The sequence below is a fragment of the Cricetulus griseus genome, chromosome 2, assembly GCF_003668045.3.
Source record: "Cricetulus griseus strain 17A/GY chromosome 2, alternate assembly CriGri-PICRH-1.0, whole genome shotgun sequence".
Taxonomy (NCBI): domain Eukaryota; kingdom Metazoa; phylum Chordata; class Mammalia; order Rodentia; family Cricetidae; genus Cricetulus; species Cricetulus griseus.
In genome coordinates, this window is record NC_048595.1 from 367,995,634 (window position 1) to 368,013,637 (window position 18,004).

Genomic DNA, 18,004 nt, shown 5'->3' on the forward strand with positions numbered 1-18,004 from the left:
TCAGAGGCCCCACCCTTACCTCCACGCTAGTAATATGTCCTGGGACAGGGGCCATCACTCTTTCCAGCTGTGTACCCATTGCAGAGCCCACCAGGTTCCAGCAGACTGCTGTAAGCCCATGGTCACACAAATGATCCTGGTTAAACTCAGTGGATCACAAAACAAAGCAGACGTGAACAAGAGAGATCTGTGAGGACAGAGATGGGGGAGAAATGGTTGATGGGGGATGCCCTTCTGTATATATGTTTCTCTTATTGGTTGATGAATAAAACACTGTTGGCCAATAAGGCAGGAAGATAGGCAGGGCTAGGAGACAAGGAGAATTCTGGGAAAGGTAGGCCAAGAAAGCCCATCAGAAAGAGAGGACATGTAGCTGCCAAAGGAGTAAGAGGTCCAGACCCTTCTCTGGTAAGCCAAGACCACATGGAAATACTTAGATTTATAGAAATGGGTTAATTAAGACAGAGCTAGCCAATAAGAAGCCCTGGCCTTCGGCCAACAATTTAATATAGCATCTGTGTGCTGAAATGGCAGGACCTAGCAGGACAAGAAAACTCCGCAACAAATGGTCAGCGTGCAAGTTGTGCATATGCAAAACTGTAATAACAAACTTTTAAAAACTTGGGGCTACAGAGATGGCTCAGTGGTTAAGACCCCACGCTGTTCCTTTTAGAGGACCCAAGTTCACACCAGGCAGCTCACAATGCTGGTAATTCCAGCTCCAGATCAATACCTTAGGATGCAGTTTCCTTTTTAATTTGATGAACTTAGATTTTTTTCCCTTGCTTTCTCTCCTGGGAGCAGAGTCCCCCACGCCGACTCCCCTCCCCCCCCCACTTACTTGCAGAGACACAAGAAGACATTTCTATTCCATCACTTTTATCTTCCAATCAGGCTTTTTTAAAAATCAGAACTAGTTTAGCTGTGTCCCTTCTCGTGCCCGAGTGTCCTGTCTGTGACATGTCCTCCTTTGAGCTTCCCACATCTTTGAATTCTCCGGCCCCTCTTAGAGTCCCCAAATCTTCATGTATTAGAGGGGCCCACATTACCCTTGTGTGGTGATATCTTGCTTGTACAAAAATAAAGCCTATCTGAAGGTCAGAGAATAGAGCTTGCTGTACAGACAGAAATGAAGTGAGGAACTGGGCAGAAACAAGAACTCGCTCTCTTCTCTAATGAAACTCTTAGGAGGTAAGGTGCGGTGGTGGCTAGCTCCTCTCTGATCTCTCAGCATTTTCCTCTATATCTGACTCCAGGTTTTTACTATCTAGATCAATTAAGAACTCCATTTACACTCTGGAACCTGGAATATGTTAAGCATTGTGAGCAGTTAAATATTACTGTTAAGTCTTTATTTTTTTTTAATTTATCTGTATGCAACATTCTGCTTCCATGTATATCTGCACACCAGAAGACGGTACCAGATCTTATAACGGATGGTTGTGAGCCACCATGTGGCTGCTGGGAATTGAACTCAGGACCTCTGGAAGAGCAGTGGGTGCTCTTAACTGCTAGGCCATTTTTTTTTTTTTTTTGGTTGTTTTCCTTTAAATAAGATGTGGGGGCTGGAGAGGATTGATTTCCTAATTGGCAGCTGTCAGGCCCTTCCCTGGTGATCCAGCTACAGGATGATCAGCCCATCAGCCAGCAGGCTGGCCCTCATACAGGTGACCACCTGGTTTGAATACACCAGAGCCTTGAAACTACAGGACTGTTACGATAAATCTTTCCACCAAAATGTTGCCTGAGCCCCACGGCAGCTGCCCACCCGAGTTAGGCCCAAATGAATACACAGAAACTTTTATTAGGTACAATGCTGCTTGGCCAATGACTAGGATTCTCATCTGTTAGCTCAGTCTCAATTATCATACATCTATATATTTCATAAGACTTATCTTATCGGAGGCTTTATGGCATCCATCCTTATTGGTGGATCACATTGTGCCGCTGGAGCAGGAGCGGAGGGGAAAAGAGGGCCCTTCCTGTTTCTCCTTCGCTTAAATATGAGTCTCCTTGCTATGTCACTTCCTGCCTGGATCAGCACTTCTCTAATACATTTCCCAGAATCCTCTTTGACTCCTAGTCCCGTCTACTTGCTGTCTCATTGGCCAAACAGTATTTTATTTAACAGTCAATAAGATAAACATACACAGTACATTCCCCATCACATGACAGTTATGACTGTTTGATGGCAAAACCCAATTCCAACTCCTGAAGGTTTTTTGCCTCTATTTCAAAACAGCTAGCACCAGATTTTTATTCATTCATTCATTCATCATTCATTTATTTATTTATTACAATCATTAAGTCTCTATGACCCCTAGATGATCCTGCAGCTATTTCTAGTCAGGCTAGAGGACAGTAGAAGACTGACTGGTACAAATATGGTCCTTCCTTTTACTACCTACACCTTTGCCTCTGGCTTCTAAAGCCTGAAACTGGAAGCCTCTAGGTTGGCTATCCAGCTCGTGTGCCTTGGGCATCCAGAAATCCAAGACTGCAAAGCTTCTCCTGGACCACATGATCATTGTACAGGTAGAGCAAAAGAACTCTGACCAATGGAAACATTTCTCTGGGGCCCCCCAAATCCTCACCTCTTCCCTGGGGATCCCCACCTCTTCCTCAGGAGCTTCTACATCCTTGTGGGCGCCTTTCCAGCCAGCTGCTGTTACTAGTGGTATACTGATGCATTGTAACCCCGGGTTAAATATACAGGACATTTGTCACTGGGCCAGTAACCATAAATGCCTTCCAATGGGGTCTGAAGATGCTCTGCTGGTGTAAGGATGAGCGGGGAGGACCCTGCATCTCCAGGTGAGTGTACAGCGCTGTGCCACACAGACTGACGTCACTCAGACTAAGCCACGGGGTGTGTATGTACAAGGGGGAGGTGATTCTCTCCTCACTGCTCCTTCGCTTGGCCATTTCCTGGTCATCCCACAGATGAAAAGAGCTGAGGAAGTGCCTGGTACCCACATGTAGCAGCCAGCACTGGAGGGGCAGCTGCTCCTGCTCATGTCTGCTACACGCGAATTCACTTCCAGAAGTTCACACCATGAAAGGAACAAACGCCTCACTGTCCATGATAGTAGCATCTTTTATTCATAAGAAGGGACACCATTCATAGAGCAGTGACCTCACACCAAAACACCTAACGTGGAGATGTCCCACAGGTGTCAGAGGACCAGGACACAGCCCACACTAGTGACGGTGCTGCTTGAATTGCAGGCCACAGTAGCCACACGTCCCCGTTTTCGTCTCTTTGTCCTGAAAAAATTCAAAAGGAAATATCTCATACTTGTAAATTTTACTTCAATTCCCAATTAGACAGCACACTGGAAGTCAGGTTGAACTTGAAATAATGTCAACCAGAAATGCCTGTGAAAACATGAGGTGAGGCTTGAACTTTGAGATGTGGCTGTTACCTGGGTCCACCCCATGCATGGAAGGGACACCCGGAGAGCCAGGGCAGGTGGCTGGGAGGGAAGGTGAGCACCAAGAAACAGCAAGCTGCTAGGCGGTGGTGGCCGGCACCTTTAATCCCAGCACTTGGGAGGCAGAGGCAGGCAGATCTGAGTTCGAGACCAGCCTGGTCTACATGAGCTAATTCCAGGACAGCCTCCAGAGCCACAGAGAAACACTGTCTTGAAGAACCAAAACCAAAACAAAACAAAACAAAAAAAAACAGCAAGCTGCCTAACTCCATACCAAATTTATGTACACCTTGGGGTGGCCCAAGGCACCACCACCTCCATCGCAGGCAATGACCCGATGGTCCACCTCATTCACGGGCTGCTCTGCTATCAAATCAATGGCAAAGTTTTCATTCACCTGGAGGAGAGAAGAAACAGACAAACAAAATCTTCATAATTACATCCAAGTTAGGTGTACAGCATCCATCCAAATCTATGAAGTAAATACAGCGTCACTCAAAATGAGCACCAAGGTCCTTCAAAACACAGTTAAGTCAATTAAACACAGGTAGGCACACACCGTGTACCCCTGCAATGGAATATAATCCCAGACTTTCAGTCTTGGAACAGGGCAAATTCTCCCTTTGTCCCTTCGTCCCTTCCTTGGATTCAGTGACTGCTGAGACTTGGGGCTCATTTTGTGTCACCTGCTCTGTCTTACATCCTTTCTCCCCACATGCATCCACACTTCTCCCAAACCCAACAGACCGTATAGGTGGCCACATGGCCTGGGCTGCTATACTCTGCCGTGTGCACTTCCTGAGAATGTGATCTCAGGTAGCAATAACGTATCGTCTGGCCCCCACGTGGAATACGGTATAACAGCATAATAGGTTTGTCCAGAATACAAAAGCCCCATCCCATAGCACTGTTTCTCCAGGCCCACAACTATATGAGGCTACGGAGGCTCTTTGCTGTGGGAGTCTCCACACCCCATTTCTCCATGTAACTAGAATTTAAGTTTGATTCTCATAGTCACTCACTGCTGGGGTTATGTGCCCCTCTGGAGCTCCATGTCTGTAAATACCAGATGTCCCTCTAACACTGTGTTCCCAAGGCAAACATCTCAAAGTTTTCCCCCATGCTCTCGATTCATAAACAAATCATGTAGTACCGGATCACTAGAGACCAAAGGGCCCTAGAGAATCCACCCAAGAACAACCAGGGCCTGGTGCTATGTGAACACTTCCCTTCTTTATGGATAGTGATTTGATTTGTCTGACTTTTCTGGGGTCAATTGATGTGCAGAGGTAAGTGGCATGGTCACTTAATGATGTTTACGATGTCCTTCCCTCTGGTCACTTGCATTTGTGCTGCATTCTCTGTTAGGTGGATTACCAGAGTAGTGACTGACATGACTAGTGTCTCTCTCACCAGGTTTCCTCACAGCCGGGACTTGACTGTGCAACTTTTACTTCACTAGTGAAGCACCAGGGCAGAACGAAGCGGCCACTTCTTAATCATGCTGTGCACCTCCAACAAGAGCTTACTTCTGCCCACTTGAAAAATGCCCTGTAACTAGTATATTTCCACCGTGCCTGCATGTCCATAGCATGCATTTCCTGGAGATGGTTCCCGTGTGCTGGTCATAAACACACAGAAACCACGCCTATCCTCCATGAAGTCTGGCACCAGGCAGAAGCATCAGCTATCTGCTCAAAACTGAGACGTACCAGAGCTGCCCTTCATGACTTATGGGATAAAGTCTGAGTTGTACATTTTAAAAAGCACAACACAGCTAACGCATCAGTTAAAGGATTTACCGTAACTTTCTAGGTGTGACTCTGTTGTCATGATCACATGTTCTGAAGGTCAGTGTGTCCTAACACATGTTCTGGCAAAGCTAGAACAGTTAACATATTCCATACTGTTCCCAGACTATCTGGGATAGTGGGACCACATGCTGGCAGAACATAACAAAGGCCATACTGTGTGCCTCAAAATCACCTCAGCTCACCACTGTGGACAGTGAAAGCCTAGCAAATGGGAAGGGGGAACCATTACACTATTCCTTCTACTTCACAGCTTTCTTATTTTTCAAAATGACTCCAATATCCTAGCAGGGAACCCACAGGGGCAAAGTCCAGAGATGGGACAGAGCTATGGCTACTGCAGACTACCTCACAGCCCACTTTCAGATGGAGGTACAGTGGCAATACTCCAAAACTGCACCCTGGAGCCCCAACACCTAGGGTGCAATACTCCAAAATTGCACCTTGGGGCCCCAACATCTAGGGTGGCAATACTCCAAAACTGCACCCTGGAGCTTCAACTTCTATGCACGCACAGGAAGGGAACTGAACAATGAGTGCCGCAAACTGTTCTGTGTACACACCACCTCCATGCACGCCAGGCCTGTGGACAGACCCTGAACACCTTCTGTGAGCAGGACCCTATCCTCCCTTCTCCAGCAGCTTTCTGAAGCCACAGAGGGTGATCAGCTATCCTCTGAAGCAATTCTGGCTGTGAGCAGGGAAGGTCTGTGCTACTACTCAGCTACCAGCGTGTGCCACCCAGCATCTCCCATCTTGAACCTCAGCAGAGTGGCCTTAAGATGCATCAAAATAAATAAATAAATAAATAAATAAATAAATAAGCCACTCACTTCCGGAACCAGAGGCTGCTCAGTCCCTGCACTCTCTGGGGTACAGACAGAGAGTGGTAATACCGCTCTTGCCAGTGCAGTCAAGATCACGGCCCACAGGCTGGGGGAGTGTGAAGCTTGATGTGAAGTCTCCAAACCTGGCTCAGAAAGGAGCTCAGGGGAGACGCCACTGCCATAAAAACAGGATGCTGGCCCCTCTCATCAGACCCCTAAGACCACACGGACAGAAACTAGTATGTCTGGGAAGGGTTAGACAGCCTTGGGGCACATTATCGGTTATAGATTACCACTTGGTACAGCCTCTACTGAAAGGTTCAGCTCTGTAAACATGGAAGACACTGGAAATGGAAGCGGCATGCTTGCAGCAAAAGGGCATTAGGCATATTCTCCAGCCGTGATTCCCCAGCCGTGATTCCCCATGCTCCCCATATACAGTCAGTTCTGTGAACACAGTAATGAACATAGTCCTCTGTGAAGAGTCCTCCCTCTATAAACACAATAACAAACACAATAACCAACACAGTCCTATGTGAATATAGTGCCCTAGGAAGAGTGTCCTCCACAGCACAGTCCCGTAAATAGTCCTCCACTGTGATCACAGTCCCCTGTGACAGTTAGGCAGCTCCTTGACACCAGCATCTAGAACCGCTAGGAAAAGCTGTTTGTTCTGTGCACTCTGTGTGAGTAAAGGCAGCGACCATACAAACGAAGCCCCGTGGTGTAAATCCTATGAGTCTGCAGAGGTGACAGCATGTCACAAAGGCTGTACTAACAAACGCACAGGAATTCATCAAGGCAGTTGCGGAGCCTAGCCGTCTCCTTGTGGGAAGGACAGCTGACACCTCCACACTGGTGACTGACAAGTGCCTGCCCTCCTGTCATTTAATCACTACTCCAGGGCACCCTGACCTCCCATGATTAACATCTGTGTCTTGGAACTTGGTTCAAAGCAGGAATACAAAGAGCCTGGATGGTAAACGCCCAACCACACGCCAAATATACACTGTGCTCAACCTGACTGTGCCCTGCTTCCACTCCAGAGGACAAAGGGGGAGGAAAGCACTGTCGGGTCACAGGAGAAAGCCAACAGGAAGAACTGTCAAGGACTTGTCTCAGTACCTAAACTATCCAACACTGTGAAGTGTGTCCTTTACAAAGGGGTGAAATCAAACTTAAAAGCCACCCTTTCATGTTCTTTTCGATGGTCAGCTGGCTTAGCCAAAGGACACTCGGGTTTAAGTTCATTTGTCTATGATCTGGTTTCCTACAGAAAATATATTTCTTTATTTCAAACAAAGAGTTATTAAAGATAAAACAGGGTGCTATGAAAAACATCAAGACCGATGCACAACTGAACAGTGCCCCAGGTGACTACACAATGCTGTGAGATGTGGGCTTCATGGAAAGGGCTATTGGTGTAACATAAACTCAAAGCTTGGTCAATTATCATTCAGACAATACATGTACCTATGTGTGTAGCCTGTAAATCATAGGCACAACAGGAGTAGTACCCACAGCAGCCTATGAACTGAGTGTATGACATTCAGGCTTGTCCTGGGCTGTTGAAATTTGCTCTTGCCTTGGAGAGAAGTTGCCACCACTGGCCCCAGGTGGGGATTATGAATTTCTACCAAACACTTCCTCTGAGATCCTGCCTTATAAGCAGTATTTACCATAAGCTACAACCTTTGAAATTCAGATTACTTTACAGTCATAGCTCTGAGGAGAGTATGTCCCTTACAGAGGTTTGCTTCTCAACCTTGACAACAGAAAATCAGCACAGCCCTGTGAACAGCAGACCCGATCTCCTGGTGTCCTATACTTTGCCCAACTGCTTAGTTTCAAACTGCAAGTGTCACCACCTTCCAAGGGGCTGAGGATGCCAGCGGCTCAGTGAAGCAAGGGCTCCCTTGAACTTTCTGTGCTGTCCTTGTCTGTGACCACTGGGTGGCCACCAGCCTCTGAGGTGAAGACCTGAGCTCCGCAAATGACACAAGAGATACTAACTGTGGACAACGCTGCTGTGACCACACGCCACCAAGGACCACCCATCCTCAGTGCATGCCTGACAATCGAGTAACAAACTGCTCCACCTCTTCTTCACTCAGCGGTCCCAAGGTACCATCTACTCTACATCATTGGGCCTGACATGTAACCTTTCTTACAGGGTAAGGATAGGTGGCACAGGTGCAGCACCCTCTCAGGATGAAGATGCACCACAGACCTAGATCCTGAGTGCTTGGCAGGTATCGAACCCCTCAGGTCATGGCCAGCCAGGATCTTTCTGAACGCTTTCCAGCCTTCTTGAAGATCTGATCTAACTGCCCAGCATCCTTTCACCCACAGTCCTCGGATCAAATCCAGACACAACTCATTTCCTAACCTATAACTGAAGAAACTCAGATTAGAGACAGAGGGAAACAGGGCAAAGAATGTTCAGGGGAGAGAAACCACACACTTGTGCAAATCCAGAACTTGCAGCATCGGGGAGAGTCCCCTGCAGATGTGGAGCTGAGTAAGTACTTAGGTTCCAACACTGCTCACCAACTCTGTAGGCCGGGCACAGCCATCTGGAAGAGTGTATGTGGGACTCACACCTCCTGGAGACTGACATGGCTCTGCAGTACTCTCGGTACAGAGGCACAACACTTACCTGGTACATATGGGGCCTGAGTTCCACCCCAGCACCGCCAAAAGGATAAAAAAGATAAGACCAAAATAAATAAATATTTTAAATTACGCATGAATGGAATTTGTGTTTAAAGAAAGAATGACTGAGCAAATGCCTCCTCATCACCCAGCAAACAAGTGCTCACCACAGAAATATGAACCCAGACGCATACAGCGCTGAAGCAGGACAAGGCACCAGGACAATAGTGGATCTGAGAAGCATCCATCAGGGCAGGGCAGGTCCAGGCCAGCTCCCTGTTGACACAATGCTCTGTCCATCTAGCTCTACTGTCTCAGTTTATCTTTAAACTCTTCCCTGTGACCCTGTAACATGAGGTTTCTGGCCCAGCTAGGACCCTCTACCAGGCCAGCCAGAAACCACAAACACAATGAAGCTAGGGACCAGGCTCAGGGAGTAAGGACACATGTACTCCTCAGCTGCTTGACCCTCAGCCCTGCCACAAGACACTTGCAAATATGAGGGTGGAGCACAGCACAATCCATTTGATGAAAACTATAGAAATCTTACCTCAATAAGTCATCAGGAGAGTGAATTTTAATAGTGTGTCTTCCTTTAATGTAAGAGATATTGTACTGACTAGTTTTATGTCAACTTGACATATGTTTGGATCATCTGTGAACAACTCAACAGAGAAAATGCCCCCATAGGATGGACCTGCAGGTATGTCTGTGAAGGCATTTTCTTGATGATTGATATGGGAGGGCCAAGCTCACTGTGGGCAGTGCCACGTCTAGACTGACTGGTGGCCCTGGCTAACATAAGAAAACAGGCTGAGCAAACCAAGTCATTAAGCAGCCTCCCTCAATGGCCTCTTTCAGTTCCTGCCCTGACTTCCCTCAGGAACGTGACCTGAGAGTTATAAAATGAAATAAGCCCCTTCCTCCCCAAGCTGCTTGTGGTCATGGTGTTTTGTCACGGCAATAAAACCACTATGACAGGTACCAGACGGAAGACAAGATTACGCTATGAAAACCCAGACTACTATTACAACATGCTGTGTATTCTGAGGGATCGGGGAGTTGACACAATTTACATTTAGGACTCCAGGGTTTCTAGGGTGCTTAGGATATGTGAGAATTTCTTTAGCTCTTCCACGTTAAACTGGCACACACTAAATACCAGCTCCATGAGAAGCCTGGGACCACCCAATGCCTCAGATTTGAGGATACTGACGTACACATGAAGCCACCTCAAAGACGGGTCCAGGTATAAACATGAAATCCACTTGTTTCTTTACATCTACTTACACTGTGCCTGTGGTTTCAACACAACCCGCCCCTTATAGAGGTACAGAACTGAGAGTGGGTATCCTGGTGCTCAACATCTTCTTAAGGGTTGCTCAACCTATTTATGTTTTATGAATTCTTATCTCTTCCACTAGATCTTTCACTTACCTCTTTCTGACGATCTACAAACCGAATCTTCCTGTAGTCTTTCTCATCATAAACCTACAAAAAAGAAATAATAAATAAAACACCACCTACTATTTTTACAATTGAATTGTGAATGAAGTCACATAACATTGATCACCAATATCACAGGACCATGTTCCCTGTGGCCTAAAGCCACTGATGAGGAGACAGACCCACCAAGAGGCAGTGTCCTTGTACTGAAGGAATCCCGAGGTGATGACAGACTAGGGTGCAGACTGGAGACAAGCCCCTGCCTTCACAGACAGCCAACCACTCCAAGAGGGGACACTTCAAGGAGAGGCACTGCTCTCCCCGCCCACCCTGGCCATTATATTGCACGTTAGAATTGCTTTGTTCCCTGCTACTAAAGCTTGGAACTTAATATAAAGATATGATTCAAAGAACGGGCGAATACCAACTCCCAATCGGAAGCCACCGGCTAGAAGTCAGAGCTGGGCTGCGGGCTGCGGGCTGCACCCCAAGGTGAGCCCCAGTAGGGCTGCGCGCGAGCCTGGCAGAAGCACACCTTGCTACGCGCCCCGCTACCGTCAGTCTCGGGCTCCAGGCGTGGCCGCTGCGGCCGTTACCTGGCCGGTGTGCGTGATCTTCTCCCCGCTCGACGACACTCGCACCCCGAAAGCCCGCGCAGCCCTAGGGAGAGCCAGCAGCCGGCGGAAGGTCAACGCCGCCGCCATCTTGCCGGTGACCCTTGACCCAGCGCGTCGTTCAGAGGCGCCGACGCAGGCGCGCCGCTGTCAGCGGGACCGCACTCGCGGGACTTATTTCGTCCTGCGGTTTCCCTGGGCCGGCGGGCAGGCAGACGGGCTGGTTCTCCTGCAGGATGGGTTGATGAGCTGCGGCTCTAACCGTGCGCGCAAAGCGGAAACCGAAGATGCTCTGTGTGCGCTTTTATGGCCATAGAGAAAATGCAAAACTTCAGTGTTTGCTGAGTAAAGAAATATTGTTCAGCAGTAGAAACAGGACATGCACTTAACTTCTCTGGTCATGTGTGTTGGGGAAGGAAAAGGAGACTTCTGAGCACTTTTGCAACAGCGCTAATCAGTTTGCAGTTAGACTGCCAGCGATTTTACCTGGCATGGAAAAGCAACCTTGAAAAGCTCTGCTAAGTAGAGAGACCTGATGGAAATTGCCCCCTGTAACTCTGGAGAGCCTGTTGGCTCGCCCGTGTCACTTGACTCTGAGTCAGAACCTTCCTCAGAACATCATACACTGTTACACCGTAGTGTGAGCAGCTTTGCTCAGGTGTGGACAACATGGACACGGACCCCAGACTCAGCAGGGAGGGATCACTAATTCCAAGAAAGTGCTACCAACAAGCATGTATTGTTTGGGATCCCTCGGGCAGGGTTGGAGGCTGATGACCTGGCCTCCTACTTGCCTCTCCGTGCTACAGCCATAGCATAAGGACTAGTTGAGTCTGAAGACAAAGGGAAGATGACCAGAGAAGGTAGTACGACACAAGGATGCACACACACAAGCCTCACAAAGTTGAAATTTGCCCCAACAAATGTGGACCTGAATTGCCCAGGCTAGCCTTAAACTATGTAACTCAGGCTAACCAGCACTCACCATCTTCCTATCTCAGCAGCACTGATACAACTCTGGGGTCAAGGCATTCCTGTGTCCAGGTGCCAGGGTGGGTTAAGTGAACTTTGTGTGAAGCTTGAGACTGGGAAGTCAGAAATGGGAAGGGTAGCCTTGCTGGCAACCTACTTTGCTATACATAAAAATAAGATGAGTGGGTTTACGAACTGCCTGAAATCCGAGATGTAAGAGAGTTAACCGTAGAAGCCAGTGATGGTGTGGGGAGTTCACTGTCGAAGTCTTTCCACACTTCTGGGAGCTTTTCATAGTTTGGGGGTGAGGAGGGCCTTAACGAACTAAAGCAGTGTCTGTGCTTGCTCTCCTGGCCTTTTCCTACGTGTGCCAGAATGCCACTTAATGGAAACACGTGACCTGCACATTTAATCTGGATGTAGGCTTTTTGTTTTCCCAATATATTCACCGTTGGCAGTTTCTTTCTCAGTCTAAGTCTGCATTTTTGTACTTAGTTCTGCATTTTTGTACTTAGTTCTTGCTTTCTCCTTGTCTCCACCCCACCCCCACCGTCTGTCCCAATCCACAGCGGTTCCTGCGCCTGCAGCCGCAGTTGCATCTCCGGAAGCACGCTCCTTGGGCTTCCGCTCCCACGTGACCGCACGCCATCTTTGTTCTTGGCGGCAGCATTCTCGCCGCACTACGCAGACGCGGAAGCTTCCGGTAGCCGGCGCCTGAGGCCGCGTGGGCACTAGCTCGCCGCGGGTGGCACCCTTTCCCAGGTGCGGGTCTCGCGTTCCGTGGGCGGCTGGCAGAGGCTTGTGGCCAGGAGTGCGGGCGGGGGCCCTGGCCGAGCTATGCTTCACGAATCTGCGACTTCCGGGCGGGGGGGGGAGGGTTAGGGGGGAGCTCGCAGCGGGGCCCGTGGGGGCGCGGAGCCGTGAGTGCGAGCCTGCCAAGTGTGCTCTGACCTCTTGACTCCAGGCAGGGCGGTTTTGTCCTACACTAGGGGTAGACAGGCAGACGTGCAGCAGCCAGTGATCACGCTTCTCTTCCCCACAGGTCTGGCCTCAGCATGGCCACCCTGCTCGTGAGAAGCGCGGTGGCTTCGCTCATGCATCCGCTCCTACACCTGAGCCGCTTCGCGGTGAGGCCCCGGGCCTTCTCCTCATTCCTCTTGGGGACTCTTCCAAGCGCCAGACCCTGCGCAGAGGCGCGCTCACTTCTCTGGGGCCGCCCCGTGCCGCACCTGCAGCTTACACAGGGCTTCAAGACCAAGGGTGTCCTCAGGAAGCGCTGCAGGGACTGCTACATGGTAAAGAGGCGTGGGCGCTGGTTCGTGCTCTGTAAGACCAACCCCAGGCATAAGCAGAGGCAAATGTAAGGGCAAATGCCCGCGGGGAATTCGTCTCACCGTGTCAAAGAAAAATAAATGTAAGCGTCCTGGAACCTGAGATCTTTGGGTCTTAAGGTTTTGTTGAACTCGCCCGCTTTCCCCGCTGAATCGTAGCCCAGTTCTTTCCATTCTAGTCAGCCCAAAGCTGCAGATGGAGGAGGATTGTTACTGTTCCTGCAGCTGTGTGTTGCGCTGCAGGACGGAAGAAACTGGAATACAAAGCTGGTTTTATCTCTTGAGACAAGGTCTGGCTCTGTAGCCCGGACTGACCAGAAACTTGCAGAGAACCTCCTGCCTCTGCTTCTCACTCGTTATCAAATGCCACAGAATGCAAGTGCTTCCAATAAGCCAACTGAGCCGGAAGGTTCCTGAGTGGAGCACTGCAACCCCAGCTTAAAAATAAACGATGTTGTTGGATAGTGACTGTCCCAACCTTTGCTCAAGGAAAACGTTGTTTTTCAGACACCAATTAAAAATGTCAGGATTGTTATTAAACACTGGAGTAGTAGTGTTCTTTATACCGTAAATTTATGCTTTCAGAAGGTTAGTCCATTTTCAGCTCCACGAAGATGACAAAGCACACGGGCTTCTGAAGGGAGCATTGAGACACCAGCTGTTTTTCAAAGCTTACATTCATTAGTGTTAAAAAGCGGGGCTGGGGCTTGTGCTCCCCTTGGAGTAGGACTTGGGCACTGTGCCTTTTTGTGGTTTTAAATCTCACTAGTCCAGTGAACTTCAGGTTCACCTTGTGTAATCTACTTACATTCCAGACTATAGCATGTTTTGTGGCCCTGTAACTCTGATGCAAAGTGCTGTGGACCCTTTGTCCCCTCTAGGGAATGCTAGCTGGTACTTTGCATCATTTTCTGGAGTGGGATGGAATCAGAGGTGTTTTTAGTGGGTGGTTACAGGAGATGAACCATGGCCTTTTCCTGGGGTCTTAAACAATAGCTCTTGGGACTGTAGACAGGTAAAGGTCTGATACTTGGTGAGCAGGTAGGTGTAAGCAGGGACCCTCCAGACAAGGCTTTGAGAGGACGGATCCTGGCAATAATGTATTTTTAAAGAAGATAGGAGAACCATGTGCTGTGATCTGTTGCATTTTGAACAGCATGTGTGAGCGTACATGTGAACATGAAGCCTGGAGGAGAGTCTGGGGACACAGAGGAACAGCTAGTCTTGATGAGTAAAACCAGCAACTTAGTAGAAGGACCTGGCACGAACAATAGTATAAGCATGTCCTCAGGTTCATTATCCACACAAGGTCACACACACACTGCTGGTTTACAAGCCTTCCTCTGATGGGCCCAGGCAGCAGGAGGTGAGGAGCAGAAACCCACTTAAACACCTGGCCAGCAGAGGGCCCTGAGGCCGGGCTGTAAGCACCCTTTTCTCCATTGTGGTCACTTCTATGAGGCCATTTTAGTTCTGCTTCTGGGACTTAGTTGGAGAAGTAAGATGTGAATCCCAACTCCATTTTTAGCTGTGTGACATTCCATTCCATTCTGGGTGCCTCAGTTCCTTATCTATAAGATAGGAAATTATAAGTTTTGGAGCTATAATGTCAATCAAGAATCGATCTGTGCCTGTCACTGCATTAGTAATACAGGACATTTGTCATCCTTTTATTTCCAGACTTCTCCAGTTGAAGTTGTTTTCAGTATAACTCAACTTGAGTAGCTAACTCGTTCACCCTAACCTCTGGCTACAGGCCAAGCCCAGTGGGGTAGGATTTCTGTTGATAAGAAGACACTTATGGCCTTTTAGAAGTGGGAAGTGCCTGGCTCACCTCTTATTAGACATTTCTCATGGTTCACAGCTTTGAGAAATTGAGAATGGCTTTGTAAGACAGTTTGTCTCATCTTCAGGGCACTAGCTGTAGTCCTTTCTTCTGGAGATGGCGCAGCATACCAGTGACAAGTGACCCTCAGGGGCCTGTTCACAGTGCAGAAAATTCAACCTGCCCCACCAACTTCCAGGGTGAGTGAGGGATGGGGGCAGAAATAATTTCTTAGGACCTGGCTTCTGCAATTCCAGTGTCAGGTCTGCCATCTCAGCTCTGGTAGGCCTGAGGGACCCTCAGTTCAGTCTTCTGCTTGATTGGGTATGCTGACAGGATAGAGTTAGTGGGTTCTTCCCTGGCCACTAGGAATAAGTTACATTGACCTGATACCTGATCAGGAACACTTGAAGGTAGCCACTCAAGCTGTCACATCCTGAGTGCAGGTAGGGACATGCTACAGGAGTCTGGTAAGAGCACACTTCTTCCTTTCACTGGTTGGTTGATTTTTATTTTTGTCATGATGAAAAATTTAAGTCTTAAAATACTGTACTTTTTTTTCCCCTAAATTTAAAAATTTAAAGCCTTAATTTACCAAGCTGGTTTTCCCAGAAAAGCATTTAATTCTTTGGGTAAAATGTGGTAGAAACATTAGTTAACATTATTAGTTCCTTTCCCTGGAACTGCTTCACAATGTTCTGACTCGACCTTGTAGGCTCTGATGGCCAAATGGAAACCTGCAAAGCAAAAGACACTGTCTCTAGCCCTCTGCCTGCCGGACACTGACCAGACTGGCCCTCCCTTTGGCATCTTTGGCCAGGTCAGTTATCACTGGCTGATGCCACCTGTGCCCTTCAGTTAGATCTGATGTCTCACTAGCACAGCTCCCAACTAGCCTCTAAGCACGTTTGCCCCCCTGACATCTCAGCAGGATACTAGTGCCCTTGAAAGTTCACCACAGCCTACAAGCTAAATGTGGCCCAAGAAAACTATGAATGAGACCTAATACAAAACGGTCAACTTGCAACATGATGAGATAAATTTTTGTGTGTGTGACTCAATTTCACTGTTTCAAATGTGCACTTCTCAATGTTAAACAATAAAGATGTAGGCATGTTCTTGGCAGCCCATGACTGTGGCTTGTATACTCCTTATTTAGACAGAGATGGCCAGGAACCTAGGAACCTCTTCATACAGTGACAAAGATGAGACAAAAGAGGCTTTATGAGAGGCCGTGGTGTGGAATACTGAATGAGCACCGCCTTTGAGCCATTACCCATCATGGTAGCTGCTATTTTAAGGACCGTCTCCCGGTGATCTGAATATTGTATTAGATGAAAACAGAATGAATGACCTTGAAGATTATGGGCTGCATAGACCCACAGGAAGAAGAGACAGCACGAACTGTGTGAAAGGCATATATCTAGGTAAAGAGAAGCCAAGAGCTAGGACAGCATCAGTGTAGACAGGTGTTTAATGCTACACATGCCACCAAGAAGCCAAGCACCTCCCAGGAATGATGGTGACAGGGCTAAAGAGTAGAGTAGAGGAAGACAGGGAAGAGCTTCACTGTGGGAGAGAATGAAGATGTAGGCTGGAGTAGTTTCAAGAGCATCTAGACTCCTCTGTGTGCACCAAGCACCGGGCCCCTGTGTGTCTCCTGTGCACCGTGGGAAGGGCTGCCTCGGGCAGGGTGAGTGAGCACGTCCCTAGGGAGAGATGGTCTGCTCTTCTTCCCAGAGCTGCTTCAGGCTTACTTCCCCCAGCATACACACTACACCCACACACCACATACCTCAAACCACACACTACAGGTTACACAGAGATGCCAAGGACTCGTTCCTGGTGGCACTCTCCTCTTCTAAGTGTGACTTGAAGCCAAGCTCCTTCCACCCACATCTAGGACAAGCCTCACCTAGACAGCCCCACCTAGGTGTTGAAATGGAGACTAAGGTACAAGACAAGTTCATTATGGCTTAAGGTAGAAACCCTCTCTTTGGAATACAACATAAGCTACATGGATTCAGACGGGAGAGAGCTTGTGTATGCAAAGCCCGAAAAATAGATGATTCCACCATTCTGTGGCTGTCCCTTCTTGGACAGACTAAAGAGTAGTTTGTATTTTCCCCTTTAAAGAGTTTCCAGCCACTGTGGGTTGTTTGTGCGGCTGTGTGAGACTTACCCAGACTTCCCAATCTTTACTCTCTTTTTTTTAATAAACCAGCATAAAGTAGAATTTATTTACATAATGCAATGATCCGTGAAGGTTACCATAACACCGAGGGACCATATTAGCCGCTTGAATGGAATTCATTAGAAATTAACTACCACTTAAATTAATTTTCCCACAGTCACAAGGCTGTAATGGCAGGAGAAGGAGCCGTCCATCAGCGGGTGCTGACAGGGGACCTGTCACCACCATTATTTATAGGTGAGTGTGTCAGCCATGGAGTATGCACCAAAACCAAGCCTCTGGACTCAGAAAGGCCACTTCAAAGGGCCCCCAAATTCCCTTCTTGATAAGGAACTCGGCCTTACCATTGCACACACTCCCTTGCACTAGCATCAGGGGATAGGCAGCAACTGGCCCTGTGCACACAGCCCGGAGAGACAAGTCTGTTCAGAAACTACACTGTAAAGTACACATACTTACACATACTTACTGGCAGTACTGGTGACTGACTTTGGGGCTTTTAAAAGGCCACTCAGGACCATGGAGTCCAGAGCCCAGTGTCAGATGAACAACCCACAGTGGCTTCTTAGGCTTCCCTGGGAAAAGGACCAGACCTCCCTTGTAGGGAGTCTATCAGGTCTCATTTAGAAGAGCACAACCCATGTGTGCACTCATGTGCATTAGGCCATTATAGTGTGGGATGGTATGTTTGCAAAAGCAAAGAGTATTCATGTCTGCTGTGTTTGTGTAGTGTTCATGTATGAGGACACATGCGCACACGCATTTCTGCTCATGCGTTGGGTTTGCGGGGAAATGTGCAAAGAGCACACATGCATGGTGTATCTATATGTGTTGCATCACTGTGGGTGTACATTGTCAGTGTGAGCTCACCTGTGAGTTGTGCAGGTGTGCTTGC

The 18,004-nt window shown here is 48.2% G+C and overlaps 2 protein-coding genes across 2 annotated transcripts; one reads left to right on the forward strand and one right to left on the reverse strand.

Moving 5' to 3' along the window:
* Nucleotides 1-3,077: 3,077 nt before the first annotated feature.
* On the reverse strand, nucleotides 3,078-10,923 carry Ndufs6 (NADH:ubiquinone oxidoreductase subunit S6). The gene is made up of 4 exons (XM_027400129.2): nucleotides 10,770-10,923; nucleotides 10,165-10,218; nucleotides 3,709-3,831; nucleotides 3,078-3,267 (listed from the first exon to the last, which is right to left on the reverse strand). Exons 1-4 carry the CDS (start codon nucleotides 10,875-10,877, stop codon nucleotides 3,202-3,204), a joined length of 351 nt encoding a protein of 116 aa, XP_027255930.1. The 5' UTR covers nucleotides 10,878-10,923; the 3' UTR covers nucleotides 3,078-3,201.
* Nucleotides 10,924-12,364: 1,441 nt separating this feature from the next.
* Nucleotides 12,365-13,630, forward strand: Mrpl36 (mitochondrial ribosomal protein L36). The gene is made up of 2 exons (XM_027400130.2): nucleotides 12,365-12,521; nucleotides 12,802-13,630. The coding sequence occupies exon 2, from the start codon at nucleotides 12,815-12,817 to the stop codon at nucleotides 13,121-13,123; it is 309 nt and encodes a 102-aa protein (XP_027255931.1). The 5' UTR covers nucleotides 12,365-12,521; nucleotides 12,802-12,814; the 3' UTR covers nucleotides 13,124-13,630.
* The last annotated feature ends 4,374 nt before the right edge of the window (nucleotides 13,631-18,004 follow it).

Bases quoted from the DNA above. Each gene is read 5' to 3' on its own strand.
- Ndufs6 (XM_027400129.2), bottom strand. From the start codon at position 10,877: ATGGCGGCGGCGTTGACCTTCCGCCGGCTGCTGGCTCTCCCTAGGGCT. The intron at 3,832-10,164 runs GTAAGTGAAAGA...TCTCTCCTCCAG, and splicing joins TTGTAGATCGTCAGAAAGAG to GTGAATGAAAACTTTGCCAT. The intron at 3,268-3,708 runs GTATGGAGTTAG...GAATTTTTTCAG, and splicing joins CCAAGGTGTACATAAATTTG to GACAAAGAGACGAAAACGGG.
- Mrpl36 (XM_027400130.2), top strand. From the start codon at position 12,815: ATGGCCACCCTGCTCGTGAGAAGCGCGGTGGCTTCGCTCATGCATCCG.